Source organism: Macaca thibetana, chromosome 1, assembly GCF_024542745.1.
Source record: "Macaca thibetana thibetana isolate TM-01 chromosome 1, ASM2454274v1, whole genome shotgun sequence".
In the NCBI taxonomy this organism is placed as follows: Eukaryota; Metazoa; Chordata; class Mammalia; order Primates; family Cercopithecidae; genus Macaca; species Macaca thibetana.
In genome coordinates this window covers 188,506,321-188,533,216 of record NC_065578.1, presented here as the reverse complement: position 1 = coordinate 188,533,216, position 26,896 = coordinate 188,506,321, and the positions used below count along the sequence as shown (strand labels likewise).

The 26,896-nt window shown below is 39.2% G+C and overlaps 2 protein-coding genes and 1 pseudogene across 10 annotated transcripts in view; 2 read left to right on the top strand and 1 right to left on the bottom strand.

Moving 5' to 3' along the window:
- CACYBP (calcyclin binding protein) overlaps positions 1–26,896 on the top strand; it is a 753,822-nt gene that overhangs the window by 482,413 nt on the left and 244,513 nt on the right. The window lies entirely within an intron of this gene.
- RABGAP1L (RAB GTPase activating protein 1 like) overlaps positions 1–26,896 on the top strand; it is a 790,617-nt gene that overhangs the window by 535,174 nt on the left and 228,547 nt on the right. For all 8 annotated transcript variants that reach the window (XM_050767055.1, XM_050767059.1, XM_050767046.1 and 5 more), the window contains one exon: positions 10,577–10,618. In XM_050767055.1, coding sequence (XP_050623012.1) covers positions 10,577–10,618 — 42 coding nt within the window. The remainder of the gene's footprint in view (positions 1–10,576; positions 10,619–26,896) is intronic.
- Positions 14,970–20,413, bottom strand: LOC126951473 (barrier-to-autointegration factor-like; annotated as a pseudogene).

The window sequence follows — 26,896 nt, the reverse complement described above, 5'->3', positions numbered from 1 at the left end:
ATATTTGCCTTCCTGGTTATTTTCCTCAAATTCTCTGCTTATTATCAATATCTGTTTACAGTGGTTGGGATTTGGCATCCAAAGGCATGAATGGATGCACTTCCCCAGACTCTGTCCTGTTTAGTGATATTTCATGGTCTATCTAATAAACTGTTTGGGGGACTTTAACATGATAATGTGTCCGGACATATAGTGCTTAACTATGTGTCAGACACTTTTCTAAGTATTTTTCATATAGTAAGTCATTTAATTCTTTTAAAAACACTCTCTGAGGTGTGTATAAGGAAACTGAGGTAGAGAGAGTTAAAATAACTGTAAGTCATATAGTTAGGAGGAGATGCAAAGTTGATTCAGACCTAAGAAGGCTGGCTGTGAGTCTGTCTCATAACCACCATGCTCTATTGCCTCTCCAAAAAAGAATAAGAGGAGGAACGGGTCAGACTTCAAGGGAAATAAAATTTCTTTTATGTTGCCCAGCTATCCCTAGATCTGATAACAGCTGGGACCAAGATACAGCAGGCTGCAGGGGTCAAGGAGAGCCAGCAAGCAGTGAAACACCTGCCTGCCTCTCCAGCTTCATCCCTCACATGCACTTTCTTGGTCTCATCCCTCCCAGATCACCAGCAGTTCTGGCTGCTTTGTTTCTCTCTGCCTTTACAGATGCTGTGCTGTTGGTTTGCACTGCTTTCCTCCCAATACTTTAACGTGACCAAGTTGTATTTATTTCTCTACCTCATTCAGGCAAAACTGCTTTGTAAGCATCTACTGCATTGTGAAACATTTCCAAGTCTACCCAAGAAGTACTGATCTTTCTACCTTTGGGCTCCCCCTGTGCCCTTTATGTCTCTCCTTTTTTTGTACTTTGATCACTCATTTGACAACTATTTATTTAGCACTACTATGTGCCAAGCACTATTCTGGACACTGAGGAAATCAGTCAGTCCAAATTTCTGACCTGGTAAAACATAATATCTAAGTGGGGAAGAAAAGCAAGATTTGGAAGAGAAATGATAGGATCTGATGTCTCTCTCTCTCTCTCTTTTTTTTTTTTTTTTTAAATATGATGCTTCTTAAGGCCTTGGTTCAGAATTCTTTTTTTTTTTTTGGATTTTGTTTTGTTTATTTATTTTTTTATTATACTTTAAGTTCTAGGATACATGTGGATAACGTGCAGGTTTGTTACATATGTATACCTGTGCCATGTTGGCGTGCTGCACCCATCAACTCGTCAGCACCCATCAACTCGTCCTTTACATCAGGTATAACTCCCAATGCAATCCCTCCCCTCCTCCCCCCTCCCCGTGATAGGCCCTGGTGTGTGATGTTCCCCTTCCTGAGTCCAAGTGATCTCATTGTTCAGTTCCCACCTATGAGTGAGAACATGCGGTGTTTGGTTTTCTGTTCTTGCGATAGTTTGCTGAGAATGATGGTTTCCAGCTGCATCCATGTCCCTACAAAGGACACAAACTCATCCTTTTTTATGGCTGCATAGTATTCCATGGTGTATATGTGCCACATTTTCTTAATCCAGTCTGTCACTGATGGACATTTGGGTTGATTCCAAGTCTTTGGTATTGTGAATAGTGCCACAATAAACATACATGTGCATGTGTCTTTATAGCAGCATGATTTATAATCCTTTGGGTATATACCCAGTAATGGGATGGCTGGGTCATATGGTACTTCTAGTTCTAGATCCTTGAGGAATCGCCATACTGTTTTCCATAATGGTTGAACCAGTTTACAATCCCACCAACAGTGTAAAAGTGTTCCTATTTCTCCACATCCTCTCCAGCACCTGTTGTTTCCTGACTTTTTAATGACTGCCATTCTAACTTGTGTGAGATGGTATCTCTTTGTGGTTTTGATTTGCATTTCTCTGATGGCCAGTGATGACGAGCATTTTTTCATGTGTCTGTTGGCTGTATGCATGTCTTCTTTTGAGAAGTGTCTATTCATATCCCTTGCCCACTTTTTGATGGGGTTGTTTGTTTTTTTCTTGTAAATTTGTTTGAGTTCTTTGTAGGTTCTGGATATTAGCCCTTTGTCAGATGAGTAGATTGCAAAAATGTTCTCCCATTCTGTAGGTTGCCTGTTGACTCTGATGGTAGTTTCTTTTGCTGTGCAGAAGCTCTTTAGTTTAATGAGATCCCATTTGTCAATTTTGGCTTTTGTTGCTGTTGCTTTTGGTGTTTTAGACATGAAGTCCTTGCCCATGCCTATGTCCTGAATGGTATTACCTAGGTAAAAAAGCATGTCTTAATTTGTATACAAGGTTACTATGTTGGTCTGTGAAATCCTTTAAAAAAAAAAAAAAAAAAAAAAAAAAGCGATTGATTTTCAGTGCTGTAATCCTGACCTCTAGTGGACATTCAGAACAAAAACCCAAACGTCACATCGTTTTATTTCGTTACCCCATCAAGCACCATTAGCCATCCTAAGATAAAGAGCTTAAAACATGAGAAGCAGAATAAAGTAAAAGAATTTTTGGCTAATATTCTAAATATTCTTGCTGTAGAACCTATATTTAAGAGCAGCTAGTATTAACTTATTTCTTTTTGACTGTTAATTATCTGTCACTTTCACTACTTTCTTTGAAACAATGCATTGCTTTATAGATCATAGCAGCAAGAAATTTATCAAAGAGAAGTCAAAGGGGTTTTCTTCTGATTACCTGTAATATATAAGAAGCTACATGAAAACCGAGTGACTTTAAAGGGATAATGATTTTTATAGTGAGACATATAGTGATGTTATGTAACCTCCTGATAGAATGCACTGAGAAGCAGCAAACTATCGCAAGACAGAAAACCAAACACCGCATGTTCTCACTCATAGGTGGGAATTGAACAATGAGAACACTTAGACACAGGAACAGGAACATCACACACCAGGGCCTGTTGTGGGGTGGGGGGAGGGAGGAGGGATAGCATTAGGAGATATACCTAATGTAAATGATAAGTTAATGGGTGCAGCACATCAACATGGCACATGTATACATACGTAACAAACCTGCATGTTGTGCACATGTTCCCTAGAACATAAAGTATAATAATAATAAAAAAAATGATGCACTGAGAAGGGCACATCATCACTTCTGTGGTATTTGTGCTGAAAATACATATTCTGAATTTAATCATAAGGAACCAGCAGACATATCGAATTGACAGACATTTTATAAAATAACTGGCCAATACTCTTCCAAAGCATCAAGGTCATGAAAAATAAAGGCTGAAAACGGTCCCATATGAAAGGAGACTAAGGAGACATGACAACCAAATTCAGTATATAATCCAGAATTGCATCCTGGACCAGAAAAAGGGCATTAGTGGGGCATTTGATAAAAATAATAGTTTCTTGGTTTTGATCATTATACGGTGGTTATGTAAGATGTTAATGTTTGGGTGAAACTGAGTGAAGGATATGTAGGACTTCTTGGTACTGGTTTTGCAAATTTTTTCTAAATCTGAAATTATTTCCCAGTGAAAAAAATAAAAGCAATCATTTATTTTCTTACAATCTCATGAGTCAGAAATTTTGGAATTCAGCTATGTGGTTCATCTCTGATCCACTTGGCATCGGCTGGACCACCTGATTCACTTCCAGATGACCTCTTTACTCACATGTCTACCACCTTGGTGATTCTTGGTCTTTCTTCTTTACTGATGATATCTGGTCCTCCAGGCCTTCTTGTGATTGCTTGGTTACTTAGAGAGCATGGGGGTGTAAGTAAAATTGCACTTCTTATATGGTAGCTGGCTTCTAAGAGTGAGTGTTCCAACAGACTGGATATGAAAGCTGTCAATATCTCAAGGACTGGGCACATAAACTAGCATGGCACCACTTCCACCATATTCTACTGGTAAAAGCAGTACCATAGTCTGCCCAGGTTGAAATGAGAGAACAGAGACCTTAACTCTCAATGGGAGAAGCATCAAAGAATTGGGACTCTTTAATCCATCACAGATATCTAACCAAAGCCCCACTGAGTTAGCACTCAATGTGGAATTAGTGGAAAAAAGCATGGATTTGCTTTAGTCTGATAGACCTGAGTTATAGCCTGGCTTTACCATTTACTAACAGTGTTCTGTCTCTGAGCTTCAGTTTAGTCATCTCTAAAATGGTGGCAATAACACATATGCCATAGAGTTACTGAGAGGATTAAGTGAAAAATATAAAATACTGGATATATTAGGCAATGAATACATGAACCTAATAATAATTGCTAACGTTTATTGAATATTTACCAAATACTCAGTTTATTTGATGTATGCTATCTCATTTAGTCATTATCTCTTCCTAGGGTGGTATGTTTTCTTCTGGGTGGGTCAGAAAGGACAGAACCCCATTTCTTCTAGCTTTGTCTGTGAACCTGCTTCATTTACTTTGGCCATTTTTGGTTTGATAATTTGGTAATTTGGGTTACTGACTTGTTGTTAGGATTTCCATTATTTCCCTTTTATTTTGATCCCTAAGAACCCAGGTGCTGATGCACACTTGTTACTTTTTGACACTACCTTTTCAGCATTTGTTCTCAGTGCTGTCAGCTTAAGTTTTTGACAGCTTCTCACGCAATCTGTCAGCTCCCTCTGAACCCACGATTGCCTGCTTATCAGAGCCAAAATGTTCGATGTCTTTGTTTCAGTGGGTGCTCTACTGTCAGCCGTTATTTTATGCAAGACTGTGGGTGCTTAATCCTTGGCCTACCTGAGAACGCCATGATCTGCACTTTGGAGCAATTATTCAATTTGGGGCAATTACTTGTAGGTGTTCTTTAAAGCAAAGATGTTGCCAGAATGTCATTGAATTTTGAAATAGCAGTATCCAAATCAGTTAAAAATCTACTTCTTCATGCATACAAGGCTGATCTCAATCAGTTGTCATTAGAGGAAGGTGGTGACCCTTTCTTCCCACAGCAAGCTGGGTTTTTGTTGCCTCATATACTGCAAGCAGTCAGCTACTTTTTGTAAGTGTTTTCAGTGTGGAAACAAATAATAGAATTTAGTTCTGGTAGAAGAACTAAATTTGTTTGTTATCTTTTTACTCTCTGCTCTCAAAATTTACCTGCCTTTAAATGGAAAGAATTGCTTTAATCCTTTAGGAAGTAGAGGACACATTAAATAATATCCAAATAAGAGATGTATTCATTCATTCATATATTCATTGAATTATCTTCTCTAACTTAATTGTTTAGAGTATCACTTTTGGAATTAGGCTGCTTAGGTTAAAATCCTAGATCTGCACTTATTAGGTGTTGGACTTAGGAAAATTACTTTGATTTCTTTAAATCTTGATTTCCTTGTGTATAAAATGGAATTTTAGGTAGTTGTGGGATGAAATAAGGACATGCCTTTAATGTAATTCATTCATATCTTGGCACATACAAAATACTCAGTAGATGTTGGTTATTATTTTGCATTTGGAGTTAGACCTTGTACTATAAATGATGTGGCCATAACATGTTTACTTATTTTTTACTCTTAATAATTTTCCAAACTTTTAGCCCTTTGATTTCTACTAGGTACATGTTTTCCCCTTAAGAACAAACAAATTGCTGGGGATTACATATTCCTAAAAACTGGAGGCATCTTGAAAATGTATGACATCTTTTGCTTTTAAAAATACATTTCAAGGCTGAGTGTGGTGTCTCATGCCTATAATCCCAGCATTTTGTGAGGCCAAGGCAAAAGGATCACTTGAGCCCAGGAATTGGAGACTAGCTTGGGCAACATAGGGATACCTCATCTCTACAAAAAAAGTTAAAAATTAGCCAGGTATAGTGGCACACACATGTAGTCCCAGCTACTTGGAAGCTGAGTTGAGAGAATTGCTTGAGCCTGGGAGGTTGAGGCTGCAGCAAGTGGTGTTCACACCCCTGCACTCCAGCCTGTGTGACAGAGTAAAACTCTCTCTCTTAAAAACAAAACAAAACAAAACAAAAACCTGATAGAATAACAAGTTCTTTTCTGAATTCCATCAACTCAAATGTCTTAAAGTGTATTTGTTTGCATTGTCGAGCCACTCTGTTTTACTTTACTTCAAGGCTTATAAAGTCTTTACTTTTCTTTATTTTTATGGGTTAATGTCTAGAGCTTCATATAAGCAGATATATAATACCTTATTTTTCTGAACTTGTTTAAAGAATTTACATATATAAATTTTTCTGGTAACTGAAAGTTTCTTCTTTAGCTTCCCAAACTTCAAAACATCATTATCTACTTTTTATTTAAAACACACACTCACCTCCCTTAAGCACAGTATTATAACATGATATAAGCATTCATTAATCCTGCTAGATTGTCATTATTAATAGTGATAATTAACAGTAGTTAATAATTAACTATTGAAGATTATTGGCTCCCCCAAGTGGACCCAGAGAGCTATGCATTTTATCTTTTTTTTTTTTTTTTTTTTTTTTTTATGTCTTCTATTTCTGTGAGATCTGATATTTTAATTCTGACAACTGTCACTATAGGCTATCTATCCCTGATCCCATCTGGCACATACTTTATCTTGTGGTTTGCTACTTCTGATATCTACAAGCTTCAAAATCATATCACCAAACTAACTGGAAGTATATATAGAATAAAAAGTTGAGCAAAGATTTCTCTTGGTGTTTGTGAGAGCCATTTTGGCTATTTAGAGATCTTTATTTAATTTTTACTTGTAAGTTCTTTGTGTTTTGCACAGCTTGGTTGTCTAATTGTTTGATTTTGAGATAATTGAAGAAAGGGGTTCTTACTGTAATTTGATGATAATTCTGTAAATTGGTGTAGTTGGGTCCACAGGGAAATAAATCAACCCCAGAAAATTTGGGAAAGCTAGTGTAGTTTAATCATTAAGTCTTCAAATAAGCATTTACTATGCACATTATACCAGCACTGTGTGAGAAAATCTCACTAGACTAGACATCAGGAGGCTTGAGGGGGTGATTCTAGCCTGTTACTAAACACATATGTAAACTAAAAAGCATCTGAGATGGGTTTCATTCAATTTAGAGGTTTATTTTGCCAAGTTATAGACTATGATCCATGACACAGCCTCAGGAGGTCCTGAGAACATGTGCACAAGGTGATTGGGTTTCACATTGGTTTTATATCTTTTAGGGAAACATAAGACATTAATCCATTGCCGAGCACAGTGGCTCATGCCCTTAATCCTAGCACTTCGGGAGGCTGAGGCAGAGGGTTGCTTGAGGCCAGGAGTTCAAGAATAGCTTGGCAATATAGTGAAACCCTCTCTACCAAAAAAAAAAATTATCTGGGTGTGGTGGCACATGCCTGTAGTTCCAGCTACTTGGGAAGCTGATGTGGAAAGATTGCTTGAGTTCAAAACGTCAAGGCTGCAGTGAGCTCTGATTGTGCCACTGCACTCCAGCCTGGGTGACAGAACAAGACTCTGTTTAAAAAATAAAAATAAAAAAAGACATCAGGCCGGGTGCTGTGGCTGACACATGTAATCCCGGCACTTTGGGAGGCCAAGACCAGTGGATCACTTGAGGTCAGGAGTTTGAGACTAGCCTGGCCAAAATGGTGAAACTCCGGCTCTACTAAAAATACAAAAGTTAGCCAGGTGTGGTGGCAGAGCCTGTAGCCCCAGCTACACTGGAGGCTGAGGCTCAAGAATCGCCTGAACCTGGGAAGTGGAGGTTGCGGTGAGCCAAGATTGCACCACTGCACTCCAGCCTGGGTGACAGAGCAAGACTCTGTCTCAAAAAACAAAAACGACATCAGTCAATACATGTGATGTGAAGCATACATTCATTCAGTGCAGTAAGGCAGGACAACTCAAAGCTGGGGCTTCCAGATCATAGGTGGATTCAAAAATATTATCTTTTTCTTTTCTTTTTCTTTGTTTGTTTGTTTTTTGAGACAGGATCTTGCTCTGTCATCTAGGCTGGTGTGCAATGGTGTGATCTTGACTCACTGCAGCTCACCCTCTCAGTTCAAGCATTCCTTCTGCCTCAGCCTCCCATGAAGCTGAGACCACAGGTGTGCACCACCACACCTGGCTAATTTTTTTTTTACTTTCTTGTAGAGAGGGGGTCTCACTTTGTTGCCCAGGTTGGCAAAGATTTCCTGATTGGCAATTGGTTGAAAGAGTTGTTATTATCTAAAAACCTGGAATCAATAGAAAGGAGTGTCTGGGTTAAGATAAGGGGTTGTAAAGACTGGGGTTCTTCTTATGTATATGAAGTCTCCTAGGTAACCACTCCCAGAGGCAATAAATGGCAAATGTTTCCTTTAGAGATCCTTAAAAGGTTCTAGACTCTCAGCCAATCTGTCTTCAGGATCATAAAATGACCTGGAAAGAAAAGGGAATCCTCTATAGAATGCAAATTTTCCCCACAAAAGACAGGTTTTTAGAACCATTTCAAAATATGTTAAAGAATCTATTTTGGGATAAAACAGTTTGGTTTCTTTCAGGGCCCTGCTATCTGCCACGTGATGCTATACTTAGAGTCAGGTTGGAATTTGGTATCTTATTGCTACAGGGTCTTTTCTGTCTGTCTTAGGATCTCTCTTTTAATGTTAATGCTGGTCAGTTGTGTGCCTGAACTCCAAAGGGAGGAGGGTATAATGAGGCATGCCTGATTCCGCCTTCCTATCATGTTCTGAACTATTTTTTCAGGTTTAGTTGGGTCCCTTTGGTCCTCCATTTAGTCAGTTGGAGGGCTTAGAATTTTCTTTTTGGTTTTCACATGATAATATTGGGCTAGTCACATTCATACTCTAAAAAATGAGAATCATTTTATAAGTTGTTATAAGAATCAATGAAATTTCACTATTCCTGTGAATATAAGGAATTTGGGGGGAATGTTTGACAGGGAGGTTAAGAATACAGCCAAGGTAGCTGAACATGGAGTGGAGTTTCCAAAGGCTACCATGAAAGGATTTGGGAAGGAGAGGAGGAGTAGGAAACTGGCTTAAGATAAAGGACCAGAGCATTATGAAGATGAGAAAACAGAGATGAGAGGGGTTTACATTTTGAGCAGTGCCTGGAAAAACAAGAACCAGAGAAATAGTGGATCAGGTTCTGATGGCAGGCTGATAAGCACTCAGGTTGTGAGAATTCACTGTTGCCTAGCAGTTGTGATGTGGTGGTGGTGGACAGAGTTGGAGAACAGGGCAGTAGGTCTCTTTTATATTGGCCTTTAAGTTTTGGCAGCTGGGCAGCAGCTAGTGGGTAAGAAGTGAAATTTTGATTCAGAAAGCAAATTTTGCTTAATTGTAACCCACATTTTAAAATCTGTAATAGTCTTTCTTTTCTCTAGTTGGTAAATTGTGATCAAAACCAGTCTAGGATAATTGCTTAGTATGGTTATGAACTGCGTTCATTTGTTTTTATCTCCTGGCCTGATTATACTTATTTCCTACTTCTTTTGGTTTCTTAAAGAATTAACTGAGTAAACCCCAAACTAAAAATACTTGGTTTATATTTTAACCAACTGAATATTTGTGTTTATCATTCATTCCTTCCATCATTAGTCATATTTCTGGTAGCTGAATGTGAAAGGTTATGTTAGCAAATCATAACAGGAATACACTCTAAATATCTGGGCCTAATCCTTGCTTCTGGAGTTATTTCAGAAACAGAAAAAACATGGTTTATTGTAAGCTTTTTGGGTAGTACATTTGGTACAGCTCCATATCCAAAAGCTAGCCAGAGTGTATCAGTGACCACGATGAAGAGGGCACATGAAATAGTCCCTGGACTTATGGGACTTATGCCAACTCATACTTGAAATATCTTTTTTCTTATGTATGATGACTTGCATGGCAAGGAAACAGCACATTTTGTAGCAAACTTATTTCTGATTGTTATCTTTATCATATAAGATTCTCTATCTTTTGAATTTAATAACTCAACATCTCTTCAGAGCAATTGGGCAGAACCCAGAGTTCAAAATTCAGTTCTAGAATGGCTTCTTCAAGAACAATTTAATTTGTTTATTTCTAAAGAAATATTGCTATGGTTTTCAGAAAAGAAAAGGAAGTCTGGCAGATAGCCCCTAATGACCACCTCTAGTTATACGAATAATACTTGAAAGCAATCACTAAAACAAATAAGAAAACAGTAAGAACAGTAGTGGAAATGCAGTGTGATACTTAAAACCTCCAGTACACAATCTGTCCCACTTATCGGCAACATTGCCTTGTTTTGTTTTATTTTATTCTGTCTGCTACTTGTAGTTTAACTGTAACACCGAGATGTCTAGATTAGGGTTAGGAATTTCAATTAATAATTTTAGACTTCTGCATCATTATGCCAGCTTGAGCAAGGAATTTGACTTTCACAAGACTTAGGCACATGCAAATAATCCAGAAATTGACTGAAGGGAAATAACTTATTGTAAAAACAATTTTATGTGAACATTGATTAAATAGCACCTAAAATTTACAACAAGCCACTCAAGGAAAGAAAATGCCTTAAAAAAAAAACTCATGGTTTAGTTATTGTTTGTGAAGATGAAAGCAATTAGGAATTTTATTAAAGATATATGGAAGTCTTGGGGAAATAATAAAATCGTGGTATATGTGGCACTACTAATTTTCACTTTCTTTTTCTATTTCAGGGTTTGAACATAATCTTTCATGTAGCTTTGGCTCTCCTAAAGGTAAGTCTTTTTTTTTAATCTTAAGTTACCAAATTCTCTTACCTCTTTGCACTTGGGACTGGAATAATTCAATTTACAGTCTTTGAATCATTTTAGTTTCTCAGACACACAAGAAAAGATGACTTCTCTGAGAAACTCTGATCCTCTTCCCTCTTCTCATTCTTTTCTGTTGTTGTTTATTTGGAGTCTTTTTTTTTTTCTTATAATCTATGTATTTAATGGTACTATTTTAGTGTTTTTTCCAGTAACATAAAATATCTTTTTATCATGAGTTGGATGATATAAGAGAAAAAGTTAAAAATTGTTTTCTGTCAGAATGATGCCTTCTTTTTTCTTAAAACACTTTTTACTGTAACATCTCTGGAGGTACCTAAACATGTAATAGAATTATTAAAGTTTGCATAATATGCTGACTAAAACAGGAACTACTACATTTCAATTTGCAGTTCTTTCTATGATAGTTAGAAATTTATAAAACACTTTAGAATTCTATTGTAATTACCTTGTTGGATTTTATGTCAACATATCATACAGCTTTAATAATGTGGTAACTGCAAGACATTTGCTGCAGAGTTGGTGAAAATAACCCAGCTGGTTTTTGTCCTTCAGTCAAAGAAGACATTCGGATAGTAAAGGTGATAATTGCCTCAAAGGCACAGGCTTACCCTTTCCTCAGTATAACATGGTGGTTAAAATGGCAGACCTGGACTCCGACAGATTTGCTTCTAATTTCAGCCCTACCGCATGACCTTAGGCAAATTATTCTAAGTGCGCAGAGTCTGAGTTTTGAGATAATAATAGAAATTAATATATGAGATTGTTAAAAGAATTGAGATGATCAAAGAAGTCCTTAATGTAGTATCTAGAACATTTTACTGCCTAGTAAATGTTAGCTGTCATTATTACTGTTCTTTACAAGGTGACTCAGAATATGTTCCTAGGTCCCTTATCATTCTTCTGAATCCCTCAAAAGATAGTGACGTGGTATCATAGGAGGACCTCTTGATATGTTAGGAGAGCCTTAACCATACCTAATCATTAACATAGCCTTGATTTTAAACAAAGGCATGAAATAGTACAGGCCCTCTGCAACTCAGTAAGTGGGTTTCTGTTCCTCATCTCTTATTCCATTACACATTTGCTCTTTGTGAAGTTCGTAAAATGCACTTTTTAAAATTAAATCATTTGTGTTTATATATTTTTCATGCCAAAGCTATTTAGAAAATAGAAAAATATTTTAAATAAAATAACACAAACATATTTGCTGTGTCCTTTAATGAAGTCATGGGTTTTGACCTCTAATTTTTTTTCTTTTATTAAAACAAATCCAAGCCGAAACTTTCCAACATGTCCTCTCAACAGGGCTGGAATAAGACGTTTAGAATGCCTAAGCATTGAAAGTATATGTAATTCAGACTAAAAACAATATTAAAACATAAAGTAAGTATAAGGAGGTCCAAGAAAGTTCTGATTTCTCATATTATATCTAATTTTTTAAACTCTCAGATATTATGTCTTTCCCAAAATGCCTTTCCTCATTTTTTTGGTGACTCATCTTTACCAGTGCTTTCACTGCATGTTTAATCTGTCTTTTGAGTAACCCAGGACTACCTCTCTGGATATCAGACCTATACCCTGTGTCAACTTAATACTATATACATTAGTAAGTTATCTTCTTGATTGACATGTTGACTTGTTCATATTATTTTCATTTATTTTGTCCATGTTAACCCAGACAAGACCTCTACAGAGGACATTCTCTGGTCACTGGGCAGGAAGGCTTTTTCTGTCTTCTTTAGCAATACATGGGCACTCTTCTAGCATCATCTTAGAGAATTTTACTAGTTAGAGAAGATAAAAAGAGCCCTCTCATCACTAGTGCCCTATATTTATGTAACTTCCTTATATGAATCCTGAAGCTGACCCCCCCATAGACAAAGTATATATGGGACTAAACTGAAGTGTACTTTAATCATCTATTGCCACCACTTGGAAAAAAGCATACCCAAACTAGTATAGTATACCAGAAAAATTATATGTATTTGTTTATATCAAAATTTAAAACTTTGGAGAACTTCAAATTGCTGGGGTTTTTTGTTGTTGTTGTTTTGTTTTGTTTTGTTTTGTTTTGTTTTTTGCTTTTTGAGACAGGGTCTCATTCTGCTCACTCTGTTGCCTAGGCTAGAGTACAGTGGCATGCTGATAGCTTACTGCAGCCTCAAATTCCTGGGCTCAAGTGATCCTCCCACCTCAGCCTCTTGAGGAGCTAGAGTTACAGGTAGATGCCACCATGCCCAGCTAATTTTAAAAATTTTGTAGAGACGGGGTCTCACTATGTTGCCCAGGCTGGTCTCAAATTCCTGGACTCAAGCAGTCCTCCTGCCTTGGCCTCCCAAAGCACTGGGATTATAGGTGTGAGCCAATGAGCCTGGCCTTCAAAGTGCTTATGAATTGAGCCTAACGAATTTTCAGTATAGCTACAGAGAGACTTCAGATATCTCTGTATTATAAGCATTTCTTGTGATGAGGGGACAGACCTAACATTTCTTGAACATTTATACTCTGTGTTAAGTACTAACAGATTATCTCATTAACATACATTAAATGTCTAGGTGTTATTTGTGGAAGAGTAATGGTATTAGCCAGAGAAAAACATCTAATTCTTCCCCCAGCCCCTAGTTGATGATTGAGAGATCAAAGCCTAAGACCACCTAAAGACTTTTGTCTCAGTAGTGGGAAAATTGGATTTATAATGTTTTTGAATGGGATAGATATAGGATGAATTCTCTGTTGCTCAGTTTGGTTTTAAAGACACCTGCTTTCTGAACAGGATCAGCTTCTTTTTGGTTAGTAATAGCCTATCAGGTAGCTAGAAAGGTACTGAGCTAAAAGAATGATTCACGATACTAGGCAGCATCATGAAATCATTTTGTGTACAGTAGGTAGTTCAGATATATTCCTCCAAATCTAATTTATTTACTTATATGAAACATTAGGTAGTCATAGAATACATTCAATAGATTTAATAGACTGGAGATGATAAGTCAGAATTGATCTTAGTCACTTCATATTGGGCACAGAAATTTTTCAGTCAGAATAGGTTTTTTGTTTGCTGACCGTGGTTAAAAGCAAATGGCAGAGTGTTTTTCTCTGGCCTTCCCAAAGTATTATATGCTCGTTTTGTGTCCTACGTGTATATGCAAACACTACAGAGATAAATAAGGCCCAATCATAATCCCATTCCCAGGGATAACCATAATAAAAACTTGGTATAAAGCCTTTATCCCATGCTTTGGTCTATGGTTATATAAGTATGCATTACCTACCTATACACATATGTATGTATGTATGTATATTTTTAATCTGGGTTTGAGATAAGATGGGAAAGTGGGAGAAAATCCAGAAGAACAGTGTGAAAGGATGCACATAAATTTATTTTCTTTCAAAAAATGCTGTTGAACAATACTCTTTTTCATTTAGTATATCATGAATATCTTTTCATGTCACTAAACATATGTAATGGTTAAAAGCATGTGGACATTGGAGCCAGACTACTTAAGTTCAGATTCATTAAAAACAATTTGTCCAATGGTCTTAGGTAAATTACAGTTTCTCCATTTTTTAAATAGGGGAATATTAGTAATACCAGTCTCATAAGATTGTTGTCAGAGTTTAATGAGTTAATATATGATTGATGCCTAGCAGTCAGTACTACAGTGTACTGAGGTGCTATTTAGCACCTCTGTCTCTAAATTCTGTTAGAGACAGAATTTTCTTTTGACTGTTTTTATCCTATTGTATATGCCATAATTTATTTTGAGGCGGAGTCTGGTTCTGTTGCCCAGGCTGCAGAGCTGTGGCACGATCTTGATTCACTGCACCCTCCGCCTCCTGGGTTGCAAGTGATTCTCCTGTCTCAGCCTCCCTTGTAGCTGGGATTACAAGTCCAAGCCTCCAAGCCCTGCTAAATTTTGTATTTTTACTAGAGATGGAGTGTCACCATGTTGGCCAGGCTGGTCTCGAACTCCTGATCTCAGGTGATCCACCCACTTTGGCCTCCCCAAGTGTTGGGATTACAGGCGTGAGCCACCGCGCCCTGCCCTGTACCATAATTTTTTTTTTTTTTTTTGAAAGCCACTGACTTAATTGATCTAAAAAACTTTACAAGGACAGTGACTTTTCTGTCAAAAAAGGAGCCAAATGGTATCAAATGGACTGAAAGTGAGGGTGGGGGTGAGGGACAGGGCCAGGAACCCATTCAGGAAAGCTGGTAACTGTCCCCAGGGAACTGGCAGGGGAAAAAGGAAGACAGGAGGCATGCAAGAGCGAGAATCCAAAAAAGTTAAAATGGTTAGGAGAAAAAACTCCCAAAAGACCCTGGAGTACATTGTAGGTGAGTAGGACAATAGCAGTCTTTTCCTTTGTTGAGGACAGGGGAGGAGTCTCTATTCGCTTGCAAGCACCAGTTGAGGGCTGGGGATTGAGGGCTTCCCAGAAAGCACCACAAGAAGACGTCACACCACTCTCAAAGGCATCCGAAGCAATCCTGGTACTGCTTGGCATTGGCACCACCAGTGTCCCTCAGCCATTCTCGGAGGAGGTCTTCATCTTTAGCACCAGAAACTGGCCAAGGACAACATAGGCCTTGTCAAAGCCCCTTTCCTGCAGCTTCTTGTCCATAACTTCACCAATCCCAGCCAGGCTTCCTCCTGGCTTTTCCCCCACGGACTCTGCCACAAAGTCTCGGTGCTTTTGGGAGGTTGTAATCTTGCTGCTGTTCAGGTTTAATCGTCAGCTTCAGTTCTCATAATGGTTCCTCCTGCCACCCATCCATTCAAGCCACTAGAACTTTCCCCTATACCATAATTTATTTAACCAATTTTATATTTAGTTTTTATGGACATTTGTTTCCAGAATTTCCTGTTAAACAAAACCGTAACAAATATCCTTAAACTTGCATCTTTGTGTACTTATCTGATATCTCGGGTAAATTTCTAGAAATGGAATTGCTATGTCAAACTGTAACCAAATTTTAATTTTGGATACATATTACAAAATTCTTCTCTGCCAGCAACATGAGAATGCATTTTCCTATACTCTTCAAAAAAACCAGAATTGCTAAACAAGCACGTTTATGGAAATTGAAAGCAAGTTATCAATATCAGTATAAATATAATATATAAACAAATGTATACATTTATATATTTATACATAAATATGTAAATGTAATAAATATAAAGCAAAGCAGTTTAAAAGTAATGATTTAGTAATCTTTTTATTAATAAATCATATAAACAAAGCTCTTCAGTCAGCTTCGAAGAGTCCAGTATTATTTTCTTTTTTTGGGAGAATATCCGGTTTCTTTAGGGAAGCAGTGAATCATGGCTAAATTCTAGAAGCCTGGACCTTCTCTTAGTTTGGAAGGGCTTATATAAAAGTTCTGACACTTGGGGGGCCAAGGTGGGTGAATTACCTGAGGTCAAGGGTTCGAGACCAGCTTGGCCAACATAATGAAACCCCATCTCTACTAAAAATACAAAAAACAGCCAGGCGTGATGGGGGGCACCTGTAATCCCAGCTACTTGGGAGGCTGAGGCACAAGAATCACTTGAACCTGGGAGGCAGAGGTTGCAGTGAGCCAAGATCACACCATTGTATTCCAGCCTGCGCAACAGAGTGAGACGCCATCTCAAAAAAAAAAAAAAAAAAAAAAGTTCAGAAGTATATCTTTGATGTTTTTGGCTTTTCAGCCCTTTCCAGTATGGTTTTTCCTTACCATTCCATTGAAGCTTTTTTGATATCTTACTTGATCCTTCAACAGTTGTCAAAACAGCATAATGACAGACACAACGCTTCCTTTTTCTTCCCTTTCTTTTTTTATGTTTCGGAAACATCTTCCCTCGGCTTCTGTCCTTTCTTTTATCTCCACCTCTGCTACTTCTCTCTTTTTTTTCCCTCGTTTCCTTTTTTTTCCCTAGCCATTAACTTGGAGTTCTACATATCTCCAGCCTCTAGGAAGTCACTTCTTGCTTCTCCCTTGTTGATCCTGTTCATTCCCCTGGTTTCATCTATAAATGTTTACTCTCATTTATTTTTATTTTTTTAATCCCTCACTCCGCTCCCACTCTTTCCCCTTCTGAGTCTCCAGTGTCCACTTTCTACTTTGTATGCTTTTGCATACCCATAATTTAGCTCTCACTTATAAGTGAGAACATGCGGTGTTTGATTTTCCATTCCTGAGTTAATTCACTTAGCATAATGGCCTCCTCTTTCAAGTTGCTACAAAAGACATTATTTTGTTCTTTTTTAAGGCTGAGTAGTATTCCATGGTGTATATATTAATGTATCACATGTTCTCATCTACTCCTCAGTTGATGGGCACTTAGGTTGAGTTTACTCTCATTTTTATTTAATCCAAACCCACATATTTGGCTGTGAACTGAACATGTCGACTTGGGTGTTTCACAGGCACATCAAAAGTCAAAACTGAAATAATGTGCCCTCCCAAATGTAATTTTCCTCTAGTAACCTCCACTTCAGTAAGGACTCTACCCAGCTGCTCAAACCAGAAACCTAGAAGTTATCCTTAACTCTCTTCTTAATATCCCATATCCGTTCAATCACCAAGTCCTGTGGATTCTACTTCTTGAAAATTTTTAGAATCTTCCCACTTTCCTCCTATTCTTACTTTGGTAGCTTTTAGGCCACCAAATTTTCCAGGAAAATGATGGTCTCCTGGATTATTGCAGGACCTCCTGTAGTAACAAAAATTGGATACCTATGAAGTGCCAGGTACTGTTCTAGGCATTGGAGATAAAGTAGTAACCAGGAAAGAAAGACCCTGCTTTCATGGAACTTGCACTCCAATGAAAGAAAGATAGTAATTAAACAAATAAATGAATATATACGTTAGTTCTTGCATTGCTATAAAGAAACATTTGAGGATGGGTAATTTATTAAAAAAAAAAAAAGAAGAAGAAGAAGAAGTTTGAGCCAGGCACATTGGCTCACGCCTGTAATCCCAGCACTTTGGGAGGCCAAGGTGGCGGATCGCTGGAGGTCAGGAGTTCGAGACCAGCCTGGCCAACATGGTTAAACCCATCTCTACTAAAAAAACTAGCCAGGCATGGTGGTGTGCACCTGTAGTCCCAGCTACTCGGGAGGCTGAGGCGGGAGAATCGCTTGAACCTGGGAGGCGGAGGTTGTGGTGAGCTGAAATTGCACCACTGTGCTCCAGCCTGGGCAACAGAGTAAGACTCTGTCTCCAAAAAAAAAAAAGAAAGATAAGAAAAGTGGTTTTATTTTGGGCTACAGTTTAACAGGCTATACACAAAACATAGTACTGGTATCTGCTTCTGGTGAGGGCCTCAGGAAGCTTACAATCATGGCAGAAAGCAAGGGGAGCTATATATCACATGACAAGAGGAGAAGCAAGAGACAGAAGGGGGAGGTCCCAGACTCTTTTACAACAGCCAGATCTCATGTGAACCCACTGAGTGAGAACTAGCTCATTAGAAAGGGGATGGCAATAAGCCATTCATGAGGGATCTACCCCTGTGACCCAAACGCCTCCCACTAGGCCCTACCTCCAATATTGGGGATTACACTTCAACATGAGATTTGGAGGGGACAAACATCCAAACCATATCAATATGATTAGTTTAGATCATGCCGAGATTTATGAAAGAGGTAGGTTTGAGAAGATGGTGGCTTGAATTTGAGTATTAGCAGTGGAACTGACAGCAGTGGGTGACTGCACTTCCCCCATATACTCTTGACCGTTGTTCAGTCCATTGCCACACTGCCAGTAGAGTAGTCTTTTTAAAGCAGATTTTTTTTTTTTTACTTTGAATTTCAGGGGTACCTGTGTAGGTTTGTTATATAGATAAATTGTGTGTCATGGGGGTTTGGTATACAGATTATTTCTTCACTCAGGTGATAAGCATAGTACCCAATAGGTAGTTTTTGGATCCTCACCCTCCTCCACCCTCAAGTAGGCCCCATGTCTATTGTTCCCTTCTTTGTGTCCATGTGTACTCAATGTTTAGCTCCCACTTATAAGTGAGAACATGTGGTATTTGGTTTTCTGTTCTGTGTTAGTTTGCTTAGGATGATGGCTCCAGCTGCATCCATGCTGCTGCAAAGGACATGATCTCATTCTCCTTATGGATGCATAGTATTCTATGGTGTTTATGTACCACATTTTATTTAACCCAGTATACTGTTGATGGGCATCTAGGTTGATTCCATGTCTTTGCTGTTGTGAACAGCGCTGCGATGAAGATACATGTGCATGTGTCTTTATGGTAGAACAATTTATATTCCTTTGGACATACACACAGTAATGGGATTGCTGGGTCAAATGGTAGTTCTGTTTTAAGTTCTTTAGAAATTGCCAAATTGCTTTCCATGGTGACTGAACTAATTTATATTCCCACCAACAGTGTATAAGCATTCTCTTTACTCTGCAGCCTCACCCAGGGTCTGTTGTTTTTCGACTTTTTAATACTATTAAAGCAGATTTTAGTTATTATTCAACAATATTTACTAAACACCTATTTAGAGACAGATGCTGTTCTATGTACTTGAATAGATCAGTGAACTAAAGTAACAAAGCTACTTGTCTCTGTGGAAATTATGTTCTAGCAAGAGACAGTTGATAATTGTATTAGTTCGTTTTCACACTGCTGATAAAGACATACACAAGACTGGGCAATTTACAAAAGAAAGAGGTTTAATGGACGTACAGTTCCACGTGGCTGGGCCAGGCCTCACAATTATGAAGGAAGGCAAGGAGGAGCAAGTCACATCCAACATGGATGGCAGCAGACAGAGAGGGTTTGTGTAGGGAAACTCCCGTTTGTTATTTATTTTAACTTAAAAGTAAACTTTAATGTCAAAAATGCAAACCTGAGGAGGGCAGAAAGATCACACACAAGGTTGCCACTTCATACTTGTATGGCTGCAGAGCAGCCGGCAGAGGTGCTCCTCACTTCCCAGACGGTGCGGTGCGGGGGCCAGGGAGAGGCGCTCCTCACTTCCCAGACGGTGCGGTGCGGGGGCCAGGGAGAGGCGCTCCTCACTTCCCAGAGGGTGGGGCGGCCAGGCAGAGGCGCTCCTCACTTCCCAGACTGTTGGGTGGCCAGACAGAGACAATCCTCACTTCCCAGACGGTGCGGGGGCTGGGCAGAGGCGCTCCTCCCTTCCCAGATGGTGGAAACTCCAGTTTTAAAAACCATCAGATCTCATGAGACTTACTCACTACCAGGAGAACAGCATGGGAAAGACCCGCCCCCAGGATTTAATTACCTTCCACCGAGTTCCTCCCACCATACATGGGAATTGTGGGAGTTAGAATTCAAGATGAGGTTTGGGTGGGGACACAGCCAAACCATATCAACAGTAAACATAATAAATATATGAATGCAGTATATTAGAAGTTACAGTGTTATGGAGAAAAGGAAAAGTACTGCAGGGTAGTGGAAGTTATGGGTAGGCTGCAATGTTAAATAGGGTAGTCAGGATAGGCCCCAACTAGAGGGTGAGATTTGGACAAAGACTGAAGGTAGTGAGGAGATGCTCTGTGCTGGGAGTGTGACTGAGTGTTGAGGGACAGAAAGAAGCCAACGAGACTACAACAAGAGAGTGAGGGAAGGGCGGTAAGAGATGAGGTCAGAGAAGTAACTTGTTTCTTGCTTAAAGTCCTTCAAAGGCCTCCATTGCCCTTAGGATAAAGTTCACAATTTTGACACAGTCCACATAGTTTTTATGATCTGGCACAACTTACCTGTCCATCCTCAACTGCCCCTTCCTTTCCTCTCATTTGCACTCTCTCAATCAAGACATAATGTACTTCTTTCAGGTTTTCCGAGTAGACCAATCTGTCTTTCACTTAAGAGCCATCACATGTACTGGTTTCCTCTGCCAGGAATGCTTTTTCTCCCTCTCTTCAATAAGCTAATTTCCATTTAGCTTTCCTACATTAGGGACTTTCTGTGCCTTCTGCAAACTTAGGTTAGACAGTGAAAACACAGGCTCCCTTTGTCTTCTAGGACATCTATTTGGCAGCCCTTCGCACATCTGGGACTGTTACCTGATTAAATGGTTGGTTGGTTGTCTTCCTCCTTGTAGTTAATCTCTATATGGGGTCTGCCCACTAGTTTACCTTTGTATTGGAGTTGCTGGCACATAGTAGGCACTTAATAAATATTTATTGACTAACTGACTTAGAGTCAAATTGAGAAAGCATAGGTTTTCTTTTCCCTCAATTCCTCCTATGTGTATATGAATAAGAAATCTGCCAGGATAGCAGCTTTTTTCAACCCAGGTCTCCTTTGCTTTTTTTTTTTTTTTTTTTAAGATAGATTCCAGCTCTGTTGCTCAGGCTGGAGTGCAGTGGCTCTATCTCGGCTCACTGGAACCTCCATCTCCCAGGTTTAAGAGACTCTTGTGCCTCAGCCTCCAGAATAGCTGGGACTACAGGCATACGCTGCCATACCTGGCTAATTTTTGTATTTTTAGTAGAGGCAAGCTTTCACCATGTTGGCCAAGCCGGTCTCAAACTCCTGGCCTAAAGTGATCTACCCACCTTGGCCTGCCAAAGTACTAGGATTACAGGCATGAGCCACCGTGCCTGGCCTCCTTTGCTTTTCAAAGCTTTGAAATTAATTGCTCTTGTCCCCAGTATTTAGCTTCTCTCATTTTCATTATTGAGATATAATTTGTGTGTCATAAAATGCCCTTTAAAAATGTACAATTAGTGGTTTCTCGGATTGTCACAAACTTGTGCACCCATCACCTTTATCTAATTCTAGAACATTCTTATCACTCCATGAGCATAGTAGCCACTTCCCATTTCCCCATCCTGTCACCACCTGACAACTTCTAATCTGTTTTCTATCTCTGTGGATTTACCTCTTCTGAACATTTCATATAAATGGGATCATATAAGTGGTCTTTTGTGACTGGCTTTTTTTCCTTAGCATAATGTTTTCAAGGTTTATCCATGTTGTAGCATGTATCAGTTCTTAAATCGTTTCTATTGCTAGATAATATTCCATTATTCAGATGTACCACATTTTATTTATCCATTAATCAGTTAATAAACATTTCAGTTGTTTCCATTTTGACTGTTATGAATAATACCACTGTGAACATTTGTGTACAAGGTTTTGTGAATATATGCTTTCAGTTCTCTTGGGTATATGCCTAGGAACAGAATTCCCGGATCATATGGTAATTCTGTGTTTAACTTTTTGAGGAGCTGCCAGACTGTTTTCCAAAGTAGCTGCACCATTACATTCCCCGAGGCAACATATAAGTATGTTGTAAGGCCTAAAATTAAAGCCCAATATTATGTGCCGCCTCAACATCTGGCAGAAACCAGGAAGGTCTCCAATCACCTAAGTGCAAGGTCTCCTCCTTATTGTGCTCCTGTGGGTAAGGTTTCCTAGCCAAACAACCCTCCTTAACCAAAGGATGAGACACTGTTCTTTTCTTTGATTTTTTTTAGGGCTGGGGTCTCACTCTGTTGCCCAGGTTGGAGTGCAGTGGCATAATCATAGCTCATTGTAACCTCCAATTCCTGGACTCAATCCTCCTGCCTCAGCCTCTAAAGCAGCTGAGACTATAGGCATTAGCCACTATACCCAGTGGCACTGTTCTTTCTTATCCCTGAGTAGCAAGCTTCAGTTCCTTGCCAGCCTGTGTCATTACTCAAACAAGCCAATCACATCCTCCCAGGGGAGCTGGGGGGCACTGCACTCTCTTGATACCATAAAGGCTGCCTCCCACACTCCTGATTGTTCACTGTTTTTTAATCCAGGCCTTACATGATGTTTTCCTCCCTTGAGGATATGAATACATGTTACTAATAAACTCCTATCAGTCTTATCTGTCTATATCAGGTGTGTTTGACCATGTTTGCAACCGTAGGGCAGGAATTCCTCCTGTATTAGCAGGGGGAATAGGAGACAATCGAAACAATGAGGGTTCTGATTCTTCCACATCCTTGCTAACACTTGTTATTGTCTACCTTATTTTTTTATTATAACCACCTTAGTGGGCATGAAGTGACATCTTGTTGTGTTTTGATTTGCATTCTCCTGATGTTGAACAACTTTTCAAGTCTACAGCCATACCACCCCAAATGCGCCCAACCTCATCTGAACATATTTTCATGTGCTTATTGGCCATTTGTATATCTTTTTTGGAGAAATGGCTGTTCAGATACTTTGCCCACTTTCTAATTGGGTTTCCTGCACTTTTATTGTTGAGTTTTAACAGATATATATGTATTTTGAGTCAGGGTCTCTTTCTGTTGCCCAGGCTGTAATGCAGTGGCATAATCATGGCTCACTGCAGTTTCAGACTCCTGAGCTCAAAGGATCCTCCCACGTCAGGCTCCCAAGTAGCTGTGACTACATATGTGCCACCACATCCAGCAAAATTTTTTTTTTTTTTTTTTAGAGACAGGATCTTACTAAGTTGCCCAGGCTGAGTTGTAACAGTTCTTTATATGTGCTGGGTATTGCCTCCCATTCTGTGGACTGTCTTTTCATTTTCTAGATAATGTCCTTTGAAATACAAACATTTTTAATTTTAATGAAGTCCAATTTATTTTTTCTTTTGTTGTTTGTGCATTTGGTGTCATATCTAAGGTCATGAAAATTTCTTCTTTAAGGGTTTTATAATTGTAGCTTTTACATTTAGGTCTTTGATGCATTTTGAGTTAATTTTTGTATATGATGTAAGGCAGGGCATTATGGCCGAATTGTGTTTCCCCCACCCCCAAAATTCATATGTTGAAGTCATAACCCCTAGTTACTCAGACTGTGATTGTATTTGGAAATAGGGTCTTTAAAGAGGTAATTAAGTTAAAATGAGCTCATTAGGGTGGGCCCTAGTCCAATATAACTGATATCCTTAAGAGGAGATTGGGACGCAGGCATGTATGGAGAGAAGACCATGCGAAGTCACAGGGAGAAGACGGCCATCTGCGAGCCAAGGCGTGAGTAGCCTCAGAAGAAACAAACCCTGCTGACACCTTGATCTTGGACTTCTAGCCTCCAGAACTGTGAGAAAATAAATCACTGTTGTTAAGCAATCCAGTCTGTGATTCCTTTTTATGGCAGCCGTAGCATACCAATACACTAGGGGTACACCTTCATCCTTTAGCACATGGCTGTCTACTTGTCCCCATACCATTTGTTGAAAAGACTCTTATTTCTCCTTTGGATGGTCTTGGCATCCTTGTCAAAAATCAGTTGACCATAGACACAGTTTTATTTCTGGACTCTCTATTCCCTTATCTGCGTGTCTGTTCTTACACCAGTGCCACAGTCTTGATTACTGCAGCTTTGTAATAAGTTTTGAGATAAGGAAGTGTGCGTTCTTCAGCTTTGTTCTTCCCTTTCAAGATTGTTTTGGCTCTTCCAGGTCCCTTGCATTTTCATATGAATTTTAGGATCAGTTTGTCAGTTTCTGCAGAAAAGGCAATAGGATTTTAATAGGGATTGCTTTGAATCTGTATCCATTGAGGAATAATGCCATCTGAATATAAACCAAAAATAAAATCCTAAGCCCCCTGACCATCTCTTACCTCAGCCCCTTGAGAAGGGCATCTCAGAGGTAACCTGAAAAATCAAATTCAGCCCATGATGGGGGAAGATGGGAGTCAGACATGCCCCATTATGCCATCTTCCCTTTTGGAATTACCAATAGAAAAGACTTGTTAAGTCTGTTAAACATTTACAATCCATTCTCTCCAACCCTGCTATCTGGAGACTTCACCTGCATGATAAAACCATGGTATCCACAACCCGTTATCTTAACCCAGACATTCCTTAGTCTTTAGAAAACAACTTAACTCTTTCACCCAATTGCCAATAAGTAAATCTTTGAATCTACGTGTGACTTGGAAGCCCTCACTTTCGGTGGTTTCACCTTTCTGGACTGAACCAATGTACATCTTCCATGTATTTGATTGATGTCTCATGTCTTCCTAACATGTATAAAACTAAGCTGTTCTCCGACCACCTTGGGCACATGTTTTCATGATCTGAAGGCTGTGTCGTGGGCCATTGGTCATTTATATTAGGCTCAGAATAAACCTCTTCAAATATTTTACAGAGCTTGACTCTTCATCAACATTAAAAATATTGAGAGACTTTTGATCCATGAACATGAGGTGTTTTCACATTTATTTAGATCTTATTTAATTTCTTTTGATGATACTTTATGGTTTTTAGCATACAAAAGTCTTAAAGCACTTTTTAAAATTTAATTCTGACTTCTATTCTGCTTGATGCTATTGTGAATTGAATTGTTTGTTAATTTCATTTTCACTGCATCATTACTGGTATCCAAAAATACAACTGACTTTTTTTTTTTTGAGACAGAGTCTCACTCTGTCACCCAGACTGGAGTGCAGTGGCACGATCTCAGCTCACTGCAAGCTCCGCCTCCTGGGTTAAATACAACTGACTTTTCTATATTGATCTTATAACCTGCAACCTTGCTGAACTCATTTTCAACTTTAATATTCATGTATGTGTATTGTGTGTTTCCCAAGATTTTTGAAATACAAGATGTCATTGTATTAGTGCGTTTTCATGCGGCTAATAAAGACATACCCGAGACTGGGCAATTTACCGAAGAAAGGGATTTATTGGACTTACAGTTCCACGTGGCTGGGGAGGCCTCACAATCGTGACTGAAGGTGAAAGGCACGTCTCACGCGACTGTGGCGAGAGAGAATGAGCAAAGTGAAACAAGTTTCCCCTTATCAAACCATCAGATTTCACGAGACTTATTCACTACCATGAGAACAGTTTGGGGGAAACCACCCCCATGATTGGATTATCTCCCACCGGCTCCGTCCCACAACACGTGGGAATTATGCGAGTACAATTCAAGATGAGATTTGGGTGGGGACACAAAGCCAAATTGTATCAGTCATCTTGTAGAGATATTTTTACTTCTTCCTTTCTGATTTGGATGCCTTTTCTTTCTTTTTCTTGCCTAATTCCTCTGACTAAAACCTGCAGTACTGTTAGAATAGGTAACTAGGCAGACATGAACAGGACAGGAGAGGGCCCTCCTCCCCTGGAATGTCAGGTCACCATCAGGTAATAGTCAGGCAGTTGTTAAACTACCTAAGATAATGGTTGTAGCTTCTGCCAGGGAAAGGCTGTCTCCCAATAGATAGAAAACACCTGAAGCTGGTGATCAGCAGCTTCTTAATAAGATCTCAGGATTTGGGCAAGTAGGCTCAAGCATGCCCACTAGGGGGCAAAATGGTGGAGTTTCACTGGTATATGACCCTCCTCTGGGAACACTTGACTGGTAAGGGAAAAAATATCTCAAATGAGCATGCGCACAACTTCAGTAAACACACTGTACATGTGGCCCCGCCCAAGGACTGGCAGGCCACTGTGCATGTGGACAACCCACCCCAAGGGAAGAATCTGGGGAGAAGAAACATAAACCCTGGAATTATGCCAATGTATAAAACCCTAAGTCGGGGTCAGACAGTACACTTGGATCTCTCAAGTTGCCCGCTTGGCTCTCTTCCAAGAATACTTTACTTCCTTTCATTCCTGCTCTGAAAGTTTTAAATCAATTCTCACTCCTACTCAGAAACTTGCCTTGATCTCTCACTCTGCCTTATGCCCTCTTGGACAAATTCTTCTTATCGAGGAGGCAAGAATCAAGTTGCTGCAGACCTGTAAAGATTCACTGCTAACAGTACGTTGAATGGAAGTGGCAAGAACAAGTGTCTTGTTCCTGATCTCTTTTACTGTCTTTCAGAAGAAATTTGTTTTCCTTAGAACTTCATTTCTGGATTACTACTATCACCATTATCACTGTAACCACCTGACAGGTGCTTCCTGCCCACTGCACAAACAAAATCAATTCATGGAGCATTGCAGTAAAGAAAGAGATTAATTGATATGAAGAGAGCCACACTATGCAGGTGATGGAGTTATTACTCAAATCAATCTCATTGAGGGTTAGGGATTTTCCAAAGGTAGTTTGGAAGAAGGGGTAGAGGTGGCTAGCCAGTGGATACTTGCTGCTGATTGGTTGGAGGTGCAATCATAGGCGTGTGGAAAACAGTCATCTTGTGTGCTGAGTTGCTTCTGGGTGGAGCCACAGGAGCAGTTGGTGGGTCTAGGTGGAGCCATTGGTGTCAGGCAAAAAACCTGAAAAGATATCCAAAAGGCCAATCTTAGTTTCTGTAATAGTGATGTTATCTACAGGAGTAATTGGGGAAGT